Source organism: Triturus cristatus, chromosome 9, assembly GCF_964204655.1.
Source record: "Triturus cristatus chromosome 9, aTriCri1.1, whole genome shotgun sequence".
Lineage (NCBI taxonomy): Eukaryota > Metazoa > Chordata > Amphibia > Caudata > Salamandridae > Triturus > Triturus cristatus.
The window spans coordinates 942381009-942401860 of record NC_140592.1 but is presented as its reverse complement, the minus strand read 5'-3'; the positions used below and the strand labels follow the sequence as shown (position 1 = coordinate 942401860).

The window sequence follows — 20852 nt, the reverse complement described above, 5'->3', positions numbered from 1 at the left end:
CCAATTTAAGCTTTGCATTCGGTTATCCATGAAAGATGATAATAAGGCCAAGGCCCGTTCCGCAATCCCTACCGCCCTTACTCGCTGTAGCAATACCGCATGATTTACGGTATCGAAAGCGGCAGATAGGTCAAGGACAAGAATTGCCCTCCTGCCTCCGTCAACTGCTGCCCGAATACCCTCTGCTGCCGTTATAAGGGCAGATTCAGTGGAGTGTTTGGACCGGAAGCCATGCTGAGACCTATCAAGCAGGCCGTTTTAGTCTAAGTAATCAGTCAAACTTAAATGTATAGCTTTTTCTGTAACCTTAGCCATTAGAGGTAGGCCCGAAATAGGTCGATAATTTTTAAACTCAGTTTTAAGAAGAGGCTTAATACTGGCCGTCTGCCAGGTGGCTGGATAGGTCCCTGCGGCCAATACCGGATTAATCAGGGACGCGAGGATGGGAGTTATCCTATCAGCCACCAGGTGCATAATGTACGGAGGACAAGGGTCTGTAGCTGCACCTGATTTTATAGAGCTTAACAGCTCCCGTACCTCCTCTTTAGATAGAGGGTCAAAGGAGGTGAGGCTGCACGTCTGATTCTCCTCCGTACAAAGTACCGACTGCTTACAATGCGCAGAACTTGAGCTTAATGACTTAGCCAGCTCGTCGTAGATGGTCACCTTGTATTGGAAAAAACATACAACTGATCACAAAAAGCCTGGTCGGGACTAAACAGATTGGCCTGCCGGGATTTAGCCAGCAAAGTTACCGATTTAAAAAGTTCTTTGGCAGAGTTACCAGCCTCCGAAATCTTCGAGTGAAATAATCTTTTAGTGCTACGAATAGCCTGCTTATATTTATGCAGGGCATCATTATAGGCCGACTCGCTAACCCTACTATATTCTACTCTCCATAGTCGCTCGCGCCTTCTACACTCTACCTTCAACTGTAGAAGTTCTGGTCCATACCATGGGGCACCCAGTGGACGTCTATTACGTGTGGAAACCTGAAGGGGGGCGATATGATTAACTGCTTCTGAAATCCAGTAATTAAACTGAGATTCTGCCATCTCGTTACTATTCAAAGTTGGAGGAGAGTTGTCCAGCGCTGCTGTTAGGTCGGAAGAGGTAATCTTGTCCATCGCCTGAACATGATCTTAGTAGATTTATGGGGAGCACCCGCTGCCCTTATCTTAACCCCTACCTTGAAGAACACTGCACTGTGATCAGTCCAGGGGAGGGGTTCTGCCCTACAGCAAAGTAGATCAGGATGGCTGGAAAACAGACCATCTTAGGGATGGTGGTAGAGGTTGGCCCTGCATGTTGTAGTTGGATCTTCTCTGCCTCGCTGTCACCCTCAGTCTCTTCAGGGTGAATGCAGAGCACGCATTGCACTCCTCACTTTGGTGGTCTACCAGCAGTTCAGAGGCTGCAGACCGAATGTTGGTCCTTCAGGGCGAACTTGTGATAGTAACTTTTGCAGAACTGGAATGGTGTTTTTTCCATTACACCACACAGGGAGCCCTCTGCACGTGCATTCTTGTTAGTCAAAGAGGTACCCACTTCCCTGCCTACTTATCCTGTGTACCTTCCTGATCTTTTATTCCGTCTTTTAGTGCAATTTTTTCAACCAAAAAAAAATAATAGTTTTGGAGCTCCTTTAGCATAGATCCAGACCCAACGGCGGGAAAAAAGAATCCGATACATTTGGGGACCATAGGTGGGAGCTTCCAGAGGAAGCACAACAACATCACAAGGGGACACCAAATGGAGGTCAGTCGACACCCAAACAAAAATAAAAGGACAAAAGTTATTTACAAGAAAACCAGACCCAACCACTATGGCAGAATAATGCACAACATGTGAATCCAGGAAGGATTTGCACTGCAAAACATGTTCAAGGCAGCCTAAAATCAACTTAACATACTGCCTCTTGCAGCAGACCACCTCAAATCCTGTAGCAAGTCAATGCTCCAAACTAAGTCCTACCAAGGTTGATCAGGTCAAACGAGGCAAAAGTAGTTCAGACCCCAAAGAGAGAACCTCAGTCAATGGACAGACTCCTTGTTGGAAGAAAAAACGTCCTCTACCAGGGGTACTAAATGAACAGGACAAGATATACAGAATATGATACTACACTTGTGTCAATTATGAAACAAAATTTCATTGACTAAAACTGCAAAAGGAATACGTTCGCTTCTGTAAGGCTCTTTCTGGTAAATACTCTAATCTAAGATTCCAAACCAGACTAAACTCAGATATCCAAAACTGTTTTCTTGCGTGCAAGGGAAAAGGAAGCTCTAGTGCAGACTTTGGTCCAACTCGGAAGTGCAGATGGAGCCTCGTGTCAGGGCACTCCTGTGCAGCTATGTTAGTTTTGTTTCTTGCATCGGTCCACGCCTTCGGGCACAACAATCTTCAAAGGTACCCGTTTGCAGATCTCAAACTTAGGACTTTTTAGGTGGAGGATAAAACAGACCACTTCAATGGTGTGCTGCAGCCACTACTATCCACAACTAGGAGCCAAGGGGGTGAAAAAAGAACAGGTCGCCCCCCCACTCACGGAATTCAACCCAAGAAAGGACCTGTTCTGTCAACTGTCTGGACTCCTGTGAGCGTCCACCATATATTTTCACAATCACACAAATGTGTGAGACAGTGGATTAATATCTCCCATCTGCCATAGAGTGACCTCAATCACTAATTTGTTTAAAACCTGGTGTTTAATGCTGTGTCTGCTTGTGTAACGCTCCTACAAGTGTGAAGAGGATCTAAAGGTGATAAACAGTGAGGAAAAGTTGGCAGTGCCTCACGGGAGTAACACCATGGGAGTTTAAAGACTGGTACTCTCCTGTATCCTCAGGTTCTCATCATTAGCAACTGCCAACTTAAAAAGCAAATAAGTGGTGAGGAAAAAGAAACATTTGTGTTCAGTGTAATGTTTAAACCCCATAAGGAGTGCCGGGATCTAGCGTAGAAAACCAGACACACCTAGTCTAAAAAAGGAGCTAGACAACCACTAGCTGTACTACTTAATTCCTTGCTGTGTGTCTGCTCAGTTAAAACCAACATGTTTCATTGCCAGTGTAGCCTTGCAGCAATTGTCAGGGTTATGGTCGGTGTCCTCACTGCACCGCTTTTCTCCGTTTGTTATACCTGCAGGAAACAGCACAACACATCTCATCAACACATATAACAGACATTGCATCAAACTAAATACCTTGTTAGTCGGGAATGTCGACCTCCCATGATATTTACCGGGTGGTTGCCCTTAATCGGCATACCTGCAACCCCGTTAAAAACTGCTTTTAACACTGTACACGTGTACTAGTCCACATGCGCATAGCCAGTCCTTCTCGCTGCAATCAGTCAGTCTGTGTAGTAAAGAAAGGTATTCAAATATTCACTACAACCCTTGAGCATACATAAAGGATACTCGCTGTCCCGGCTAAAATCACGTATGAGAGTTCCACAGCCTTACTGCTCGCTCATGTGTATACCCTTCACTCATACTTGTGACACACCCAGCAGTCAATTCTACCGACTGCACTCCGTTATTTCTCAATAAGAAGTGTCCCTCTTGATTTATGCAGGCACTGCCCAATCCGGGTAGCCACCATATGATTTGGCATTTCGCCGGTGGCTAACGAGACTGTCGCATACAATATCAATCGTACCAAGGAATGAAAAACTGGCTATCGCTCGAGTGTACGATTCTTAAAAACTGCTGTAAGCCGAATTCCCTATTTATGCGGACTTCCGTTAATCACAATATTCGTATAGCCTAGCGATTATGGAAAGATTCCCCGTGCGTTGATCAAATGGCCCCCGTACCGTGAGAACGGAGGTAATTGGCCTCTGCTCAGCACCTCATTGTATCCTGATCGTGGTAAGCTATTTCAAAATCAGAGCGCGCTGCGTCAAACTGACCTGACCCCACCCTGCTTCTGGTCCTTGTATCTATGCGTGTCTTGTCAGCCCAGAAGGCAGCCATCTTAATATGTCCACCGGTCACATACGCAGACCATGTATACTATGCGTCTGTATGCGTCATGTTTCCATAATCAAAACAGATAATTCATATTTTGTTATGGTTTCTGGTGTATGTCAAAAAATTATTATCTACCAAGAATAAGACAATCTACTAGGTGTGTCTTGCCTGTCAGGTCTACTAGATTCAGGGAGTACCTGGGCATTCTCCCCATCATTTTAAATGTGTACTTGAACTGTACTCGGTACACAGGGTAATTTCTATGCTGTCTAAAAGAAAGGTAGACACCATCTATCCCAGTACTTCTATTATTACAGTCGCCTATTCATTCTTAGAACAGTGCCTGGTAAAATATGCATTTGGTAGCATGGTCTCTCTAGAAGGGTACCACTTTATTCCATTCTACAAGATCGCTGAGCCCATGTTGGTCTACTCCCTCTTGGTATATCCAACAGGCTTCTTTCGTGCTCAATCTGTTCTCCCTGTTGAAGTGATCCCCTAGTACCTTTTCTAGTACCACCCATCGTATATCCCTATGTTGATGTTTCTGGGTGACAAAATGTTGGCCAAATTTGGTAGCGAGTTTGCCCGCTTTGAGCGTGCTCACATGTTCCTGGATTCTAACTTTGACTTTACGTGTCGTGAGACCAATATAATGTAGGTCGCATGGGCACGTAATTCTGTAGATGACATTTGTCGTATTGTCATTCCTTGGTATGATTGATATTGTATGCGACAGTCGCGTTAGCCACCGGCGAAATGCCAAATCATATGGTGGCTACACGGATTGGGCAGCGCTGGCATAAATCAAGAGGGGCGCTTCTTATTGAGAAATAACGAGGAGTGCAGTCAGTAGAATTGACTGCTGGGTGTCACAAGTATGAGTGAAGGGTATACACACGAGCGAGCAGTAAGGCTGTGGAACTCGCATAAGTGATCTTAGCCGGGACAGCGAGTATCCTCCACTCCTATTGACTTAATTACGTATGCTCAAGGGTTGTAGTGAATATTTGAATACCTTTCTTTTCTACACAGACTGACTGCAGCGAGTAGGACGGGCTCTGCGCATGTGGACTAGTACACGTGTACAGTGTTAAAAGCAGTTTAACGGGGTTGCAGGTATGCCGATGAAGGGCAACCACCCGGTAAATATATCATGCGTGATGACGACATTCCCCACTAACAAGGTTTTTAGTTTGATGCTAGGTCGGTTATATGTGTTGATGAAATGTGTTGTGCTGTCGGTTTCCTGCAGGTATAACAAACAGAAAAGTGGTGCAGTGAGGACACCGACCATAACCCTGACAATTGCTGCGAGACCACGCAGGAAATGAAACCTGTTAGTTTTAACAGAGCAGACACAGCAAGGAATAAAGTAGTACAGCTAGTGGTTGTCTAGCTCCTTTTTTTAAACTAGGTGTACTGGGTTTTCTACGCTAGATCCCGGTAATCCTTGGTTTACACATTACACTGAACATAAAAAAATGTTTTTTCCTCACCACATATTTGCTTTTTAAGTTGGCAGTTGCTAATGATGAGAACCAGAGGATACAGGCGAGTACCAGTCTGTAAACTCCCATGGTGTTGCTCCCGTGAGGCAACTTTTCCTCACCGTTTTTCACCTTTAGATCCTCTTCACACTTGTAGGAGGAGGGTTACACAACAGACAGCATTAAACACCAGGTTTCAAACAAATTAGTGATTGAGGTCACTATGGCAGATGGGAGATATTGATCCACTGTTGTGTAACAAAAATGTGAGATTGTGAAAATATATGGTGGACTCTCAGAGGAGTCCAGACAGTTGACAGAACAGGTCCTTTCTTGGGTTGAGTGCTGCAGCCACTGCCATCACTTCTGTGAAATGAGGGGCAGGGGAGATGAATGAGAGCACAGTAAAATCGAAAATGCTCCCAGCCTACCTTAAACAGCGAGTTTAAGGTATGGGACTTAAGGACCGGTACCAAAAAAAAGGCATCCTGCAGGTCCAAAGCCATGGACCCTTGGGGCCCAAATGCACAACAAACGGAGCCAGAAGACTGCCCAATTCTTAACACGGCCTCTTTGAAGGTCACTTCTGGGCCCAGAAACTTGGGGTGCATCAGGATCAGTTGTGGAATTTCCTCCTCAGCAGAGGACTAAGAGGCACCTTAATGTCCTTGCAACTACTGTGGCAGAGTAGCTGCTGCAGATAAGGGGGGATGCATCCTACTTTAACTTCCTGTATTCCACTTAGACTTACCAGAAGCTTTATACTGCAATCATGCCGGTCAGTGCCCTCAACTGTTCAAGACTTCTTTCAATGTTTGGCTACACAGCTTCTCTTCACTTTCCTGCATCACCATCGGACTCATAAAAGTACACACTGCACAACTTGGGAGTCTTGCTCCGAAACTAAACACCAGAGACATGCCACATGGAGGTCCGTTTCAGATATTGGTTTATGTGAATCCCTGCAATGTTTAAACCCTGTAGTTTAAAAAGGCAAATGTTCCAACACACTGGAAATAGGAGAATTGAGAAAAAGAAAGTGGTCAATCGACAAAACCCACAAAACAAAAAAAAACACAAACAAAAAGATAAGCTCTGGATCGGTGTACGAAGAAAGAAAGGAACGTACTTCAGCACAGTGGGGTGCATACTAGGCTTCATCACTTTTGGGGGAAAGCAATGCTCTTTAAATCTTCCAGATCTAGTTTGGCACCTAGGGATATTCTAAAAGGAAGGAACCTGCTGTTAGAGGTATCTACCAGAAAGATACGTTTATTGCCTAAGAAACAAACTTTCAAAGCTATCGATCCAGATTTTTTGGTAAACTCAAATTAAAGAGTTAACACTGATTAGTAAAGACTACAACACAATGGTCCCTTTGAGTTAATTAAAATCACAAATAAGTGGTTACAGATTGGATACATTTTCTCTGCCACCAAACTCCCACAAATGGATTCAAGAGGCTTCAGAGGTGCAATCCAATTACATAAAATATACCACACATGTAGAAGAGGGGCAAATGCGTAAATCTAAATAATGGTTATTCAACATAAGGATTACAAAACGTACAACTATGTTGAACAAGCATTTGCAATGCAATAGGTCTCGCATTTACGCAAGTTTAAGCTATTGGCATTGTAAAGGACAATGCCTTTTATTTATGGTTTAAAAATAAAAGGCATTGTCATTTGCAATGTCAATGGCTCAAACTCCCGTAAATGCGAGACCTATTGCATTGCAAATGCTTGTTCAAGGTTGGGAACAGCCTGCAGGATTGTAAATGAAAGATAGGGACAACCTCCTCTGTCAAAAGCCATAGTGGTCAGTGGAACTGAGGTGATCCTTGACACACGAGCGCAGCTTGTGTCGCAGCTCTAGGAGCTTGTAAGACGAGGCGCATCTGCACAGGGCTCTAGGACACGTGGATGGAGTGTTTCAAAAACTGGGGATTTGTCTCGATGCTCCCCGTGCATGTTTCTGCTCAATGTGCCCATACAGGCGGGAGCCGCCATTTGCAGATTGGTCTTGCCCCCCCTCCGAAGGGACCTTCCAGACGTAATGGCTCGGCCGCGTCTAGCATGAATGGAAGCACGCGCCATTCCAGGGGCGTCCCGGCCTCATTAGGTTTCATCTGGAGCCCCGTACGGCAGGCTGCCGTCTCTCCTGCTGATACGTGTAAAAGTAGGGCATTCGCCGCTGCTGAGCTCAGCTGCAAAGCATTCAATTCGTGATTCAGCAGACGCACCTGAAAGCGCTCTGGATTTAAAGGGCCAGTGCAGCAAATATTTGAAGCACAGACAGACTGTTTTCGTTCTTTCATTTTGATCTTTTTTTCGTTTTTCGTAAACCAAGGGGATTATCATTTAAATATGGTGTGGTGTGGTCTGCGCCGGTTTACACAGAGGTTGCTCTACTTCTCTGGGGGAGACCCATCAGCTTGGGAAATCTTAGTAGGCCGGTACTAACATCACCCAGAGAGGCTGACGCCGGTTCCCTTGAATAACCGTTCTATTACATGCCCTGTTATTAACAAGCGCTCGCCATGACGTTACGCTTTTTCTGCAGTCCCACTTGGACGGCCTCGCCAGCTAAAAGGTTTATCTTTATGGAGCCATGTGTTTGGCCCCATAAAGATATTAAACCTTTTACTTCAGAAGGAAAGCAGGCAAGGCCGTCCAAGTGGGACGGCAGAAAAAGCCGAACGAAAACGTCACAACCAGCTCTTTTCCAATGGCTGGCCACCATTTAGCATAAACGGCGACGCCGGCCAATGGAAAAGAGGGGCAGGGCTTCAAGCCCCTTACAGAAAATAATTAAAGTCCTTCAATCTCGCCAGCGAGACTGCATGTGCGCTGCGCCAGGCGAGACCTAACAAGGAAGCAATGCAGTGTTAATTTGAATCAAATGTGCCCTTATCAGGAGATCATATGTGGGGCACAAACCATGGCTGTCAATTCAATGAGGCACTATAGAGGGGCTGTACAAATGAGTTACTTGTGCTCCTGGAAACAGTGTAAATTGGATTGGGGTGTCAGCATTTCAACCCCTTTAACATTAGTTATCAAGAGGGCGACTAAACTACTAAGAGTGTAGCAACTATTCTTTGGGTATGTTGTAATCAATGCCTAAATTGTAGCAACTATTCTATGGGTATGTTGTAATCAATGCCTAAACTGCACCAGAAAGGTGCATCAATGTTTGGGATAAAAATATAAAAAATTACATGGTACAGTCTAGAATAAATCCGCTTTAGAAAACACACCAAGCAAGGCACAAGCAGACAAGATACTGTACTGGATTTAGATACAGAACTTTGCTTGGATTAGTAGAAGGGAGAGAGAAAAGCACAGAGCATAACAGCCCACTACCTCTTACCGCACCCAAGGCATGCCCAAAGGACCCCCTGCACCACCTAAATAATATGGCTTACAGAGATTAGTCACCTGGACACTTTCTGCAACCTTAGGGAGCAGGCTTTAAGAAAGCATGCGACATAGGTATGCAATTGGAACATGTGAAGTGCAATGGTTAAACTTGATCAATGCAGAATGTATGTAATCCCTGGCCAATCGGAAATTGAGGCCTTTGATTTCAGTAATACCTTAACCGACCAGTAGAACAGCGAGTCGTCAATATTAGATCTCAGGAAACAAGCCACAAACATGGCAAGGATTTAGATCAGGGCAAATCCAACTGCACCATTTTTACTGCATGAGCAATTCGGAATGCAATTCTTAATCCAATTCATATTGTTTTGCTCCTGGACAAAATTTGGAACAGGGGTGAGAAGGTGGCGTATCTCATTGATACCAAATGAGATAATACCCTGCATTTCTATACATTCAGTTCTACACATTCAGATTTCAAAACAGCAAATCATGCAGAACATTACAAAAAAAAAAAACTAACAATTATGCACTATTGTACAAGAAAGAGACCAGACGCCTATGCCTCAAAAAACTTGTAATTAATGCCCCTCGTCTAGTCTGCCAGGGAATGTCAAAGGTCCTGCAACATTAAGGAGGTTCAAACTGGCACTAACAACAAGTACATAGTGAGTGGATATGCCTCCTTTCTGAAACTGCTCGCAATTTCAACCTTTACCTTCCCACACAAATGGTCATTGCCTAGAGTTACAAAAGCACTCTTCCGATGCCATTTAGACAAACCATCTATAATAGTTGTTTCTCCCCCCCCCCCCCCCCCCAACTTAAGATTTCCAATAAAGAACCAACACCATCTAAGAATAGATTAATAACCAAACTGAAACTCCATGCACCAAAACCAGAAGTAATTTATGGACCACTCATACTGCACACTTCTATAATGAGGATAGTTTCAGTATCCTAGGTCACTTAACATCTAAAAAGACATCTCTGTACTTTGATAGTAACCACCATACAAAACCATAAATAAGAAAATACAACTCTTCAGAAATCGGGAATGATATACTCGCAGGGTTTAAAATCCACGTTTTCAGGGAAATGAAAACACACCGTCCCCTGCATAACAATCCTAAGCAGATCAGACCCATAAGTATCAATAAAACATTGTTAGTAAGAGGTTACAATATAATTTGACAAGCATTCTAAATATAGTGTACAAAAATATAGTTTGTCCTACTGCGGTTAATAACAGCCAAGGGAACAATATTTTTTGTAAACTTTATTCAAGACTTGGTCGGTCGACAATTCTGTAGACTGGGAAACACTTTACCATGCATCACGGAGGCAAATATTTGTAATTTTACCATGCAGGTGATTTAAAAACACTTTTTTTTTAAAAAAGAAAAGTGCTTTTAAGTGTAGGTAAAGGTAAGCAAGGGTGATTTAAGGGTTCCAGTTGGTAGAGGTAAAAGGAGGTAGGGGTAATTTTACAGTTTAGGAGAAAAATTGGAGGAACAGTATTTTCTGGTCCTCCGTTTCCCAACCAGACGGAAATACAGATGTCATTTAACCCACAGAAAATGGAAAGTTAGTCTTAATGATCACTTTTGCCAGTCTCCAAAGCTAGCATAGTGGAATGCCAGTAATCGTAGGGCATCGCAGCTGCAAAGGACCATGGTATGATGAACGTAGGCTGACAACATGCAAAGAGCTATTCGGCCTGAAGGTGGATGACCAGGTCCATAAAAACGCAATACCAGGGTTACAAATTATATAGATATATATTTTTTTTTTCACTGAAAAAAACCATAGGTTTCAGGGATGTTCTAGTTAGCTGGACATTTCCCTCGTACAAAACCCTAGAAATTCCCCCGTTAAAGTTAGTTCAGCTAACTATAACTTGTGCCCCTGCAATGCACTGCTGAGGACGTCACATATTGCATCACTCATGACATGGTCAGTGACTGTTTCTGTAAAATATATATATATACACATACATATATATATACACACATACATATATACATGACGTCAGATATTACATCAATGTATTTAGACACTTATTTACCCATGTCTTCTTCCATTAATCTTTAGCTATACATATATTACAAATATTTATTTTTCAGAAAGACACACATGTCATCAGTGATGTAATATCTGACGTCATCAGCAGAGGATTGCGGTCGCGTGAGTTATAGTTGCCTGCACTAACTATAACGGGGGAATTTCATTGGTTTTTTACGAGTGAAATGTCCAGCTAACTATAACATGTGTGAAACCTATGGTTTTAAGTGAATTTGCAAGGTTTTTTAAATACTAATTCGTAACTATAACGTGTGTGAAACCTATGGTTTTTTCAGTGAATGTGTACGGTTTAAATGCCAAGTTATGTATTTATAAAAATTCTCTCTCTTCAGGTTTTTCACCGTGCGCGCACCTCGCGATTTAAAAAAAATAAAATTGTTTTCTCCCTGGGGGGGGGGGGGGGGGGGGGGGGGGGGGGGTGGTTGTCCTTCTGTGACCCCCTGACCAAGGCAAGGGGTCAGGAACTGTCCACTCTGCCCCCTTTTCACGTTCTCCACCTTTGTTTTCCACCCCCTCAGACTGCGAGAGACAAAATAGCGGCCGACACTTCCTGGTTTCGACAGATTCGAATGTTTACCGACATCTAACAACCAATCAGAATTGCGCTCGCGCACGGCAGGGTGCACGCACAGTGCGCGCGTATAGATATTGATATGCTTTTAAATGCTATTTTCACAGGAAATACTGAACAGATTTACACCAGACCTGCAAAAGGCACTTTCTTGACCTTACGGCTACCTCTCTGCCAAATTTCACGTAATTCTGTTCAGCCGTTCGGGCTGTAGCTGCGACTAAAGGTCCTATGGAAAAATGCATGGGGAAAACGCGTTTTGGGACCTCCCCCCTTTATGAATCACCCCGAGACTTTCAGGGTAGGAGCTGAACGGAGCTCCCCATTTGTTTTGAAAATTTCGCGAGGATTCGTCATCCGGCGCCAAAGTTATTCTAAATAGAATTTTGAGATTTCCCATGGAAACTAGGTTGTAACTATAACTATCTACTGGCGACATTATATATATATATATATATATATATATATATATATATATATATATGACTGCGGACTAGTGACTATACTTTGTGAATGTCTGTATCTGTCTTGTCTGCTGGTGTGCAAGCAGCTGCATGGGTTTGTGAACAGCTACATGAGTGTCTATATGGGTTATTGATTGGTTGTCTAAGTATCTGTATGGGTGCCTGAGTGTTTGGAGTGTGTGTGACTCTGCATAGATGAGTGGGGGGAGAGGGAGGGGTTCCCAGCTGGAACCGAGCACCCTGCGCGCGCAAAAAGGGGGGGCCACGGGTGGTCCTTCTGGGACCCCCTAAGCAACACTAGAGGGTCAGTATTTCTACCCTGCCCCCTTTACATCTTTCACACACTTATTTCCCTTACTTAATCAGTCTTGCTTCTACAGAGGCACAAAATGGCTGCCAACAGTTCCTGGTTTCGAATGTAGACAGACACTTGACAGCCAATTAGCATTCAGCGTGTGATCGGTTCGCAGAGGGTGCACTAGACAGACAGCCTGTGTCATGAACAATTACCATTCACTTAAGAACCCAAAGTTAGCAAGAAGGGAAAGCAGCACTGACTTTGCAAAACATGAAACACGATCGGTCTTATTGGTGCCATTCAGATACATATTTAAAGGATATACAAAGAAAGCTACATAAGTGTAGGGTGAAAAATCTTTCTGAAGTTTAATATTTTCACTGGGGACACATGGTTGTGGCACCGTTAATACGACAGAATAACCTACATTTCAAGCAGATGCAGCCAAAAGTGAAAGCAGCGATCTTAGTAAATAAAGGCGCCCGGTCATGCTGTGTGGGGGTGGGAGGGGTTTGCTTTTGAGGAAAGGCAACAATTTGGGAATCACACAAGCCCAAAGTGACTGCTGCGCAGTTATGAAGTAAGAGTCTGAACAAACATATCCTGCAGAGGGAGGCAAAAAATAGCGCTCTTAAATAAAGGCGTGCTGCCATGCTGTGTCAGGAGATGGGAGGGGTCTGCTTTGAAGGAAAGCCATCAAGGTGAGCAGTGGAAAACAGACTATTTCTGTTCAGGCTCATTCTGTGGCATGTTATCCCCAGAGGGGGAGGATATGCTGCTGCTGTCAGAGCTGCTGACTTCGTAGCTGGGGTTCCGTGTTAGATCCTCATCTAGTGATCTGTTGGCAAATCACTTAAACTCATGCCAGCGCTTGACTAGTTTAAATTAAACAGAAAAAAAATAGTTCAGGCAAATGAAGCCATCTGAAGCAAAGTAAGCAGAACAATTAAGAAGCAGAGGCACGCCAACACAAAACACAAGAGTGCAGTCAAAGCTCTCTAAATAACCCCAACGAGTAAGATACATATAACAGAAGCGGTCCTCATGGGAGGTAACAGACGGGAGATACTAAACAGGAAGGAGGGACTGCTAACAAAATAAATCAATGAAAAAAAAAAATCTGAAAGACTCTACAGGGAGCCAATATAATGTATGGCCAGAGACCAATGCCCATATTCTGAATACAGCAGGTCTCGCAAGGGCTGTGAGCAAGATCTAAAAAGCTAATGAAATACAGAACAAAGGCTGCAGGCAGAACATAGATTAGCTGCACAGCAACACATGGAAGGAGACACTACACCCTACAATTTGTCACAGTAAACGGAGGTGGCGAGTGGTGGACCAACTTAAAGACAACAATGCAATCATAGATCAATTTTAGCATGGATTGTAAGAAAAGCACACGCATCCCGGTGTCAAATTTCCAAGTCAAAAATATCCTACTTCAAGCACTGTACAAACTGAATTCTCTGGAGAGATGTTGGGCCCAAACGTAGGTCGGGTAGAAGCAGATTTCCAGATCCCCAAACATTCATGTAGACTGCAACATGCATAAGCAAACACACCCTTGCCAATAAACAAGACAGCAAGCAATTGCACACTACATATCTGTTACGCTAGCTGGAAACACATGGATACTTGTTATATCAATACAGAGCTATAAAGCGGCCCTTAGAAAAGCACCGAAAATGTAGTCAAATAATCAAAACATAAATTGAGTAAAGTTATGGTGATACAACTTAATTACCATCAACCAATTCTAGTTGGCAATTCACCTTCATCCAGTGGCTACACTTCCATTTGTATACACCAATATGCATTTAACAGTTGGGAAAATGCCCATTAACAGTCCAAACTGGAATCGCTAAAGAGGCAACGTGTGTAATGAGCACACCTATATCAACTACTGTGGTTAAGTCAGTATCTGGTGGTGGAGGGGGGAAAATTGAGACGTAAACAATGCTTCAATTAGGACAGAGTTGGTGAACTTAGCTTCTTGTTTGTTGAAATACCAATAGAACCATTTTAAAAAGAATACTGCCCAAACACTGAACACATTTACCAAAACTAAGACTTCCAGCAGGGGCAGCCCAGGGTCAGAATCCCAGCCTCTTGCACTTCAGGTAATCTACCATTGTGTGTCTGTAACAACCGAGTCCATACAAAAACCATCACTTAATGCAGCTGTTCAAAGCAGCCTCATTAACAAGTTGTGTAAGGTTTAATGAATTGTCAATACGCATTAAGCATTCCAAGTACAGACACCATTACCACACAGCAGTCTGCCGCACTTAATTACTAGACTGGTTTTGTATCCAAAATAATTCTAGGCATCGATTAGGGGCAACATGTAAACCACACACACGGCCCCACTCTCCAAAATATTCTTGCACGTCTCACATCCAAAACTAACAGATTTACTATTCACTAATTCTCATAGCAGAGCACGCTCAAGCAATAACACTCCCATCCATATAGCTCTTTACTCCTAGCAAGACAGACTCACTGCCTGATCAATATACTTAAAGCTTATCTGCTTACCCCACCACACTCCAGAAAAAGCAAGGAAATAAATGAGGAAACAGCCACCTCCTTAATTCACATCTTTCACCAGCAACTCTAAAACTGAGGGAACTGTTTCCCTGGAGGTGTAGATTGTAATTCCAATTCCATGAAGAACATGGCTGAACATTGTAAACATCAAACTACCAGTTACTGAATTAAGACACATCAAATGCAACAACCCTCTTTCTACCTCGTGTCCACTAAGCAAGCCATGTGGGCAATAGGAAAGAAAAAAGGAACAAAAATTTGTTTTTGATGTAATTGCAGTTGGGCTGTCGTACTGTAAAACCAATGCTCATCTACCACAAACTATCAATCCTGAAAGTACTGCTATTTTAAGGACTACCCCTTTGAAACTGAAATAAGTCCTCCGGTTGCAAGCAGCTTCAACATCCCCCTCACTCAGCCAGAGACATTTTTTAGAATGCTCAAATCTTTACAAATATCTACGATAATCAAATCTTAAAACTTCTCTGCATTGTGCTAATGGACCACTCTTATGGACGATCTGCATTATGGCACAGAGGCCTTGTGGGACGAGAGATATGCTTGTATTACTCTGTGAAGTTCAATAAACGTGTTTAAAAAAAAAAAATCTAATCTTAAAACTTCAGAAAGCTAGCGGCCTATCTGCAACAAAATTACCACCATAAAAGCAAAGTGGCATGATGTTTTTGTACAGAAGCTCCACAGTGGCCTTTAGAATACCCTAAAAACGAATCCCAACATTTGTCCTTATTCTCATCACGGGGGTGTCAAGATTCAACCAGCAAACACTAAAGTATCTAAAAATCATCTACTTCAATATGAACATCAAAAGAGTGCAGAATTGAATTGTCCTCATTTAGACCCGGTTCCCACATTAAGCCAACCAGGCAACTCATTGTAATTGTTTCAAAGCCGTCCAAGTCCACAACAGACTATACTTGAATACATGGAACTACCCCACCCCACCAACACACACTTTGTTAACATCAAAATATGATTTTGCATGGTACAAAATCTCCAAACATTCATTGTCATTAGAGAGCTGCTTGTAACAATATTCATTAGCACCTCCAGTTCCATCTGTTTTGGTACTAAAGTCAGAACTATGGCTGGATGCAACACCTCTGCCATTTTTCACAGTATGTACCCCAAAGAGATTGGGGAAGAGAAAGCAAACGCAATTTATTTGGGGGAATACATAGTACCTGACCAGTGGTAAAAGTCAGATGCCAAAAACTGACATAAGAGTCAATAGCAGATTCGTAATAATGAAGGAGGAATGACTTCCTCTAATGCTGAAGTATAAGCCAAGGGACTCAAAGGGCCTTTTTGACAACTCAACTACTGGAGTACATGCTGGAGATGGACAAGGGTGTTGAATGTTTCCGAAGTCTAGGTTTTGTAAAGGGCTGCCATTCAAGAAACCTAAAGTGTATGACCAGATAACAAACAGCGTTACAACATTCTGCATTCAGCATTCAGCATTCTGTCCATCAATTGTCCATCAATTGTTGTTTTTGCATTTGTCACCCCGAGTGGGAAGGGTATGCTCAGACGTGAGTCCCTTGCTCTCCATGCCACTGGAATCAAGCTATCCTGGCTGACGAGGGCTGAAAGCCCGAAACCGGTCCTAGGATGCTTGTTTCCAGTCCAGGGAGGACCTGGCTTGGCAGTTCGGGCTGGACTGTTCCCATGGGGCACAGGGTCAAGACTGATTTGCATATGGCTGGGTTCAAACTGGAATGGCATGGTGAGCAAAAAAACGATGGATTTAGGCCCAGATCTCTGTACTGGGGTGAATGTATGACATTGTTCTGCATTCTGTCCATCAATTGTTGTTTTTGCAGATAACAAACAGAGCAAAAATTTTATCTTAAGAGCAAGAGTTGGGTCGGCAGAGATTAACAAATGCAACATGGCATCATTTGCAGAAGAGTCTCTCTCTCTCCTAGAGGGTGAATAACTGAAACTGATGGACTAATTACTTTCCAAATTATTAATAAACAAAAAGTTACTCAAATGCCTCAAAGATTTACCAGCACCTACCGTCAGCATCCACCTCGTTGATCATATCCTGCAATTCCGCCTCAGTCGGATTTTGGCCCAGCGATCGCATGACAGTTCCAAGTTCTTTTGTTGTAATGGTACCATCGCCATCCTTGTCAAATAGAGAGAAAGCTTCCTTGAATTCTGTAAGGAAACGGTAAGATCAATAATGTTTTATATAAACTACTCACTGTTTTAAGCAAAATTGTACAATAAAGGAAAACTAGATACAAGACATTTCATTTGGTTCTCCCAAATCACAAACGTGCAGCAGGGTAACACAATTTGGTAAAACCCATGACCCTGCGAAGTAGGCTATAACAGGTCATGATATCTAAATAAGGATGGTTTAGAAACAAATACTGAACACTAAATACCTTAATATAAATACATAAAATCAGGTGTTGGCCAATCAAGGGCTAGAATACCTTAATGAACACAAAATAAGCTTAATGTTCACTCGTAAACATAGAGCTTCTAACCCTCAGCAGGTACAGACCAAGCGGAAAGCTCACTATGTGCAGAGCCTCAGACCTTTCTTAAAAAAACCTAGCTGCAATTAGATGGGCTTCCAAGACAAAATCACTTACCAGCAATCTGTTCCTCTGTGAGCTGGTCAGCCTAGAAAGAAAAGGTAAGATATGTAAACAAAGTGTACACATTAAATTTCAACTCTTATAAGAGCTTAATTTTCAAGTCACTATACACAATACGGTTTGTCATTAAATTGTTTAGCTTTATTTTTTGCTAGCAGTAACTAAGGTAAAGTGATTTAATATGCAACCAGAAAGTCTCCAGTGAAAAAATAATGTATATTTTCTGAATGTACAAGTTAAATAATTTGTGATAATTCAGTGTACTTAAGACGTAAATTAGTACCTCATAAATTATAATGCAAACATTCGATAGGAGGCGAAACAGCCAGTAGTTTAAGGTTAATCGTGTGGAATTGGAGCTAAAGCCCACTACATGCATGTTAAAGAATTGGTAATAGGTATGCAGACAGCTCTATTGTAAAGCCAGAACTAAAAATGATAGTGAAATGGTTACATAAACGCAAGACAACTCATAGTTAAAATGTCGCAAACTCAATCCCACATCATTGATTTAATCAATGGCACCAATAACAATGGCTTAACCTCATTTATTAAAGACAAGTAATGGGAGATCAGAGAAGTGGAGCACACAATGACGGAGATGCCGCGGCAGGTGTGGTGTCTGTAAACTTGAACTCTTTACCCAGGACTAATCTTACGAGTCAGTCATAACACAAGAAAGAGGCAGATAATCCTTCCACGAGGAACTCTATTCACTAATTTAACACTCTTCAGGGACAGCTATGCAAACATAATTAAGTTTCCAAATAGCCCCGTCCATTAGTAAAAATAGTTTAATCTCACCATGTCAAAATAGACCCATTAGACAGTTGCCTGCAAGGCAAGACTTGACCAGGATAAAATAAATAAGGATTACTGGTAAATAATTCAGCATTACCTCAGTCACTCACCTAAACAGTTAAGCAAGAGACCTCCGTTTCACTGACTGATCGGTAGAGCCCATCTCAATCCCATTACTGAATAAACTAAACCCATTTCTCAACTGACTCACTGACACATTAACCTTAACATTGAATATCTCAAAAGTATACAGGATCATATGGGCCTTTTCCCAGTAAACATCCGCACAAGAGACTGCTAGCAGTGACCATTGCCATCAAATCAGACTGCTAGAGGAAAAGGAAAAGGAAAAAAAAAAGTGTACATTTAGAATGCTCCAAGAGGGTTAAAGCCGTCCTCATTCAAAAAGGAGATAAACTTTAGGCCCCAGGACTGTATAGACAGTAAATTACTTGTTGTGACTTATGGAAGACCACCACCTTCAGACAAAAAGAGTGACCAAGCTGAAGGAAGAATAGCAGATTTTTTTTTTTTTTTAACTTTTTTTTTAAAAAAAGCACACCCACGACACGTTGGCAAAACCAATAGGTCTTGACTTTGAGTCCCATTTGGTTTGTCAAAGTTTAAACAATGCTACTGTATATACATTGCACATTTCCATAAGTAAGACATTAAATGTGTTAATATTTGTAAATTCTTGGCTTATTTTAATTTTGTATTTTAACTGAAATTTACGTTACTAGGCAATGACTAAGTTAAGTGGTTTCGTGTACTATGCAAGCCCTGGAAAATCCAATAGCTCAGCCTTTTAGACTTGATCAGCCAAGTAGCATTTAGGTGTCCGGGGGAGTTCTGGTTGCAGTATGGTGTTCATTATGGGGCACAATCGAGAACTCTGGAGCGTATGCTGAAGGCAATGTGAGTTTGTGGGCAAGAGCCGTATTCAGATCATATGATCATGCAATTGTTGGCCTTTCCCCACTCGACACATACAGATGTTAACATATGTACCATTTGTAATTGCCAGTAGCAATAATTTACAACAAAATTGCAGATGTAGATTTGCTAACAAGAACGCAAACAAAGCCAGCAGGTCTGCTTAGTTTTAGACATTTGTAGCGTGATTGTCTTGATACAAAAGCATTAAACACACCAAACACCTAAATGCTGGTCAGGCAGCAGGTAATGTCAAGTGCAGCATAGCAGTTCACATGTTTTAAGACACGCTGGCAAGAGCACAACATGGGAGGGGAAAGGTAAGCACATTAGGGAAACAGCTGAAAAAACACATGCACTCGTGGAATGCACAAGCAAAAAGAAGCACCGGAATAACAAACAGCAATGAGCAATGGATGGACACAATGAACGTGTCCATGCGCCAGTGGAGGGACAAACAGATGAAGAGGAAAGAAAGATCACATGCTCACGTCGAAGAAGCAAGCAAACAAGGAGTGACAATGACGCAAATCAGTGGTAACCAATGGGTGGACTGTAAGCGAACAAACACCTTTTGCTCAAGTCCTGTAAGCAAAACCTAAAAAAGGGGGAGAGAATACCAATGGAAGTTCTTGGAGTTACTTACCCTTATCCAACACCTTATCTGGTTGAGACATGATCTAGCCGCAGATATCGTACCTGTGAACTTCCCAGGTGTTATAAAGGACGCAGAAGATTTTTCTTGAGCATGCGTCGATCGACTCGACGGCATATTCGTCATCTTGACATCCGCATCATTAATATAGGCGCCACCTTGGCGATCTGACGACAGTACTTTTCACAGCATTCCACACAAGTGTAGCCATGAAGTTGACAGACAGTGATGTGTTTATACAACTAGGGCGCTTAAGGGGAACAGCCCTGACAGCAGTAAAGAATCCTCAGTGCGGGGAGGATAGGCGAGTCGGTAAGAATCTACGACTAGATCAGGTCTACCAGAAAAGGAGTTACCGAAGGTAAGTAACTGGTCCATCTGATAGACATTTAGCCGAGGATTTTTTCCCTGTGAATAGATACTGAAGCAATGCCATCATCAGAGGGACTGCGGAAAAGTTTAGCCCAGGAAGTCCTGTATGACTGAACGGCCAAAATGGACCCTCCCTACGCAATTGATTGTTCAGGCAAGCCCACTTAACTGCCTGGCAGATGTCGGAAACTAAGACACCACGCTGGAGAGATGTGGTGGCTGTCTTAGCCCTGGTGGAATGTGCTTCGAGGCCTTCAGGAGGCTGCTTCTTTGCCAGAGCGCAACAGCTTAATGCAGATAACCCATTGGGAGAGATTATTCTCCTCTGTACAGCACATCCCTTCTTTGCACCAACGTACCCAACAAAGATTTTATCGCCCACCGGAACTCTTTAGTGCAGTATAGGTAGAACAAGAACACTTTTTGGGGCCCAGACGGTGGAGACCTTCCTTCCAAGAATGCGGCGGAGCATAAAAGGTGGGCAAGGTGACAGATTGCCCTAGGTGGAAAGGGGTCACTGCTTTAGGCCATAAAAGCCTTCAGGCACTACCTCGTCTGGTAAGGTGGTCGGGTAAGTAGGCCAATAAAAGTGCATGCAACTTGCTCACCCTCTTGGCAGAAAT

The 20852-nt window shown here is 42.8% G+C and overlaps 1 protein-coding gene across 1 annotated transcript in view; it reads right to left on the bottom strand.

Moving 5' to 3' along the window:
- The window catches only part of CALM1 (calmodulin 1), a 57968-nt gene that overhangs the window by 25454 nt on the left and 11662 nt on the right, over window positions 1-20852 (bottom strand). Inside the window, exons 2-3 of the mRNA XM_085626526.1 lie at window positions 17460-17490; window positions 16870-17013 (exon numbers count right to left, since the gene is read on the bottom strand). Of these exons, the coding sequence (XP_085482652.1) occupies window positions 16870-17013; window positions 17460-17490 (175 nt within the window). The remainder of the gene's footprint in view (window positions 1-16869; window positions 17014-17459; window positions 17491-20852) is intronic.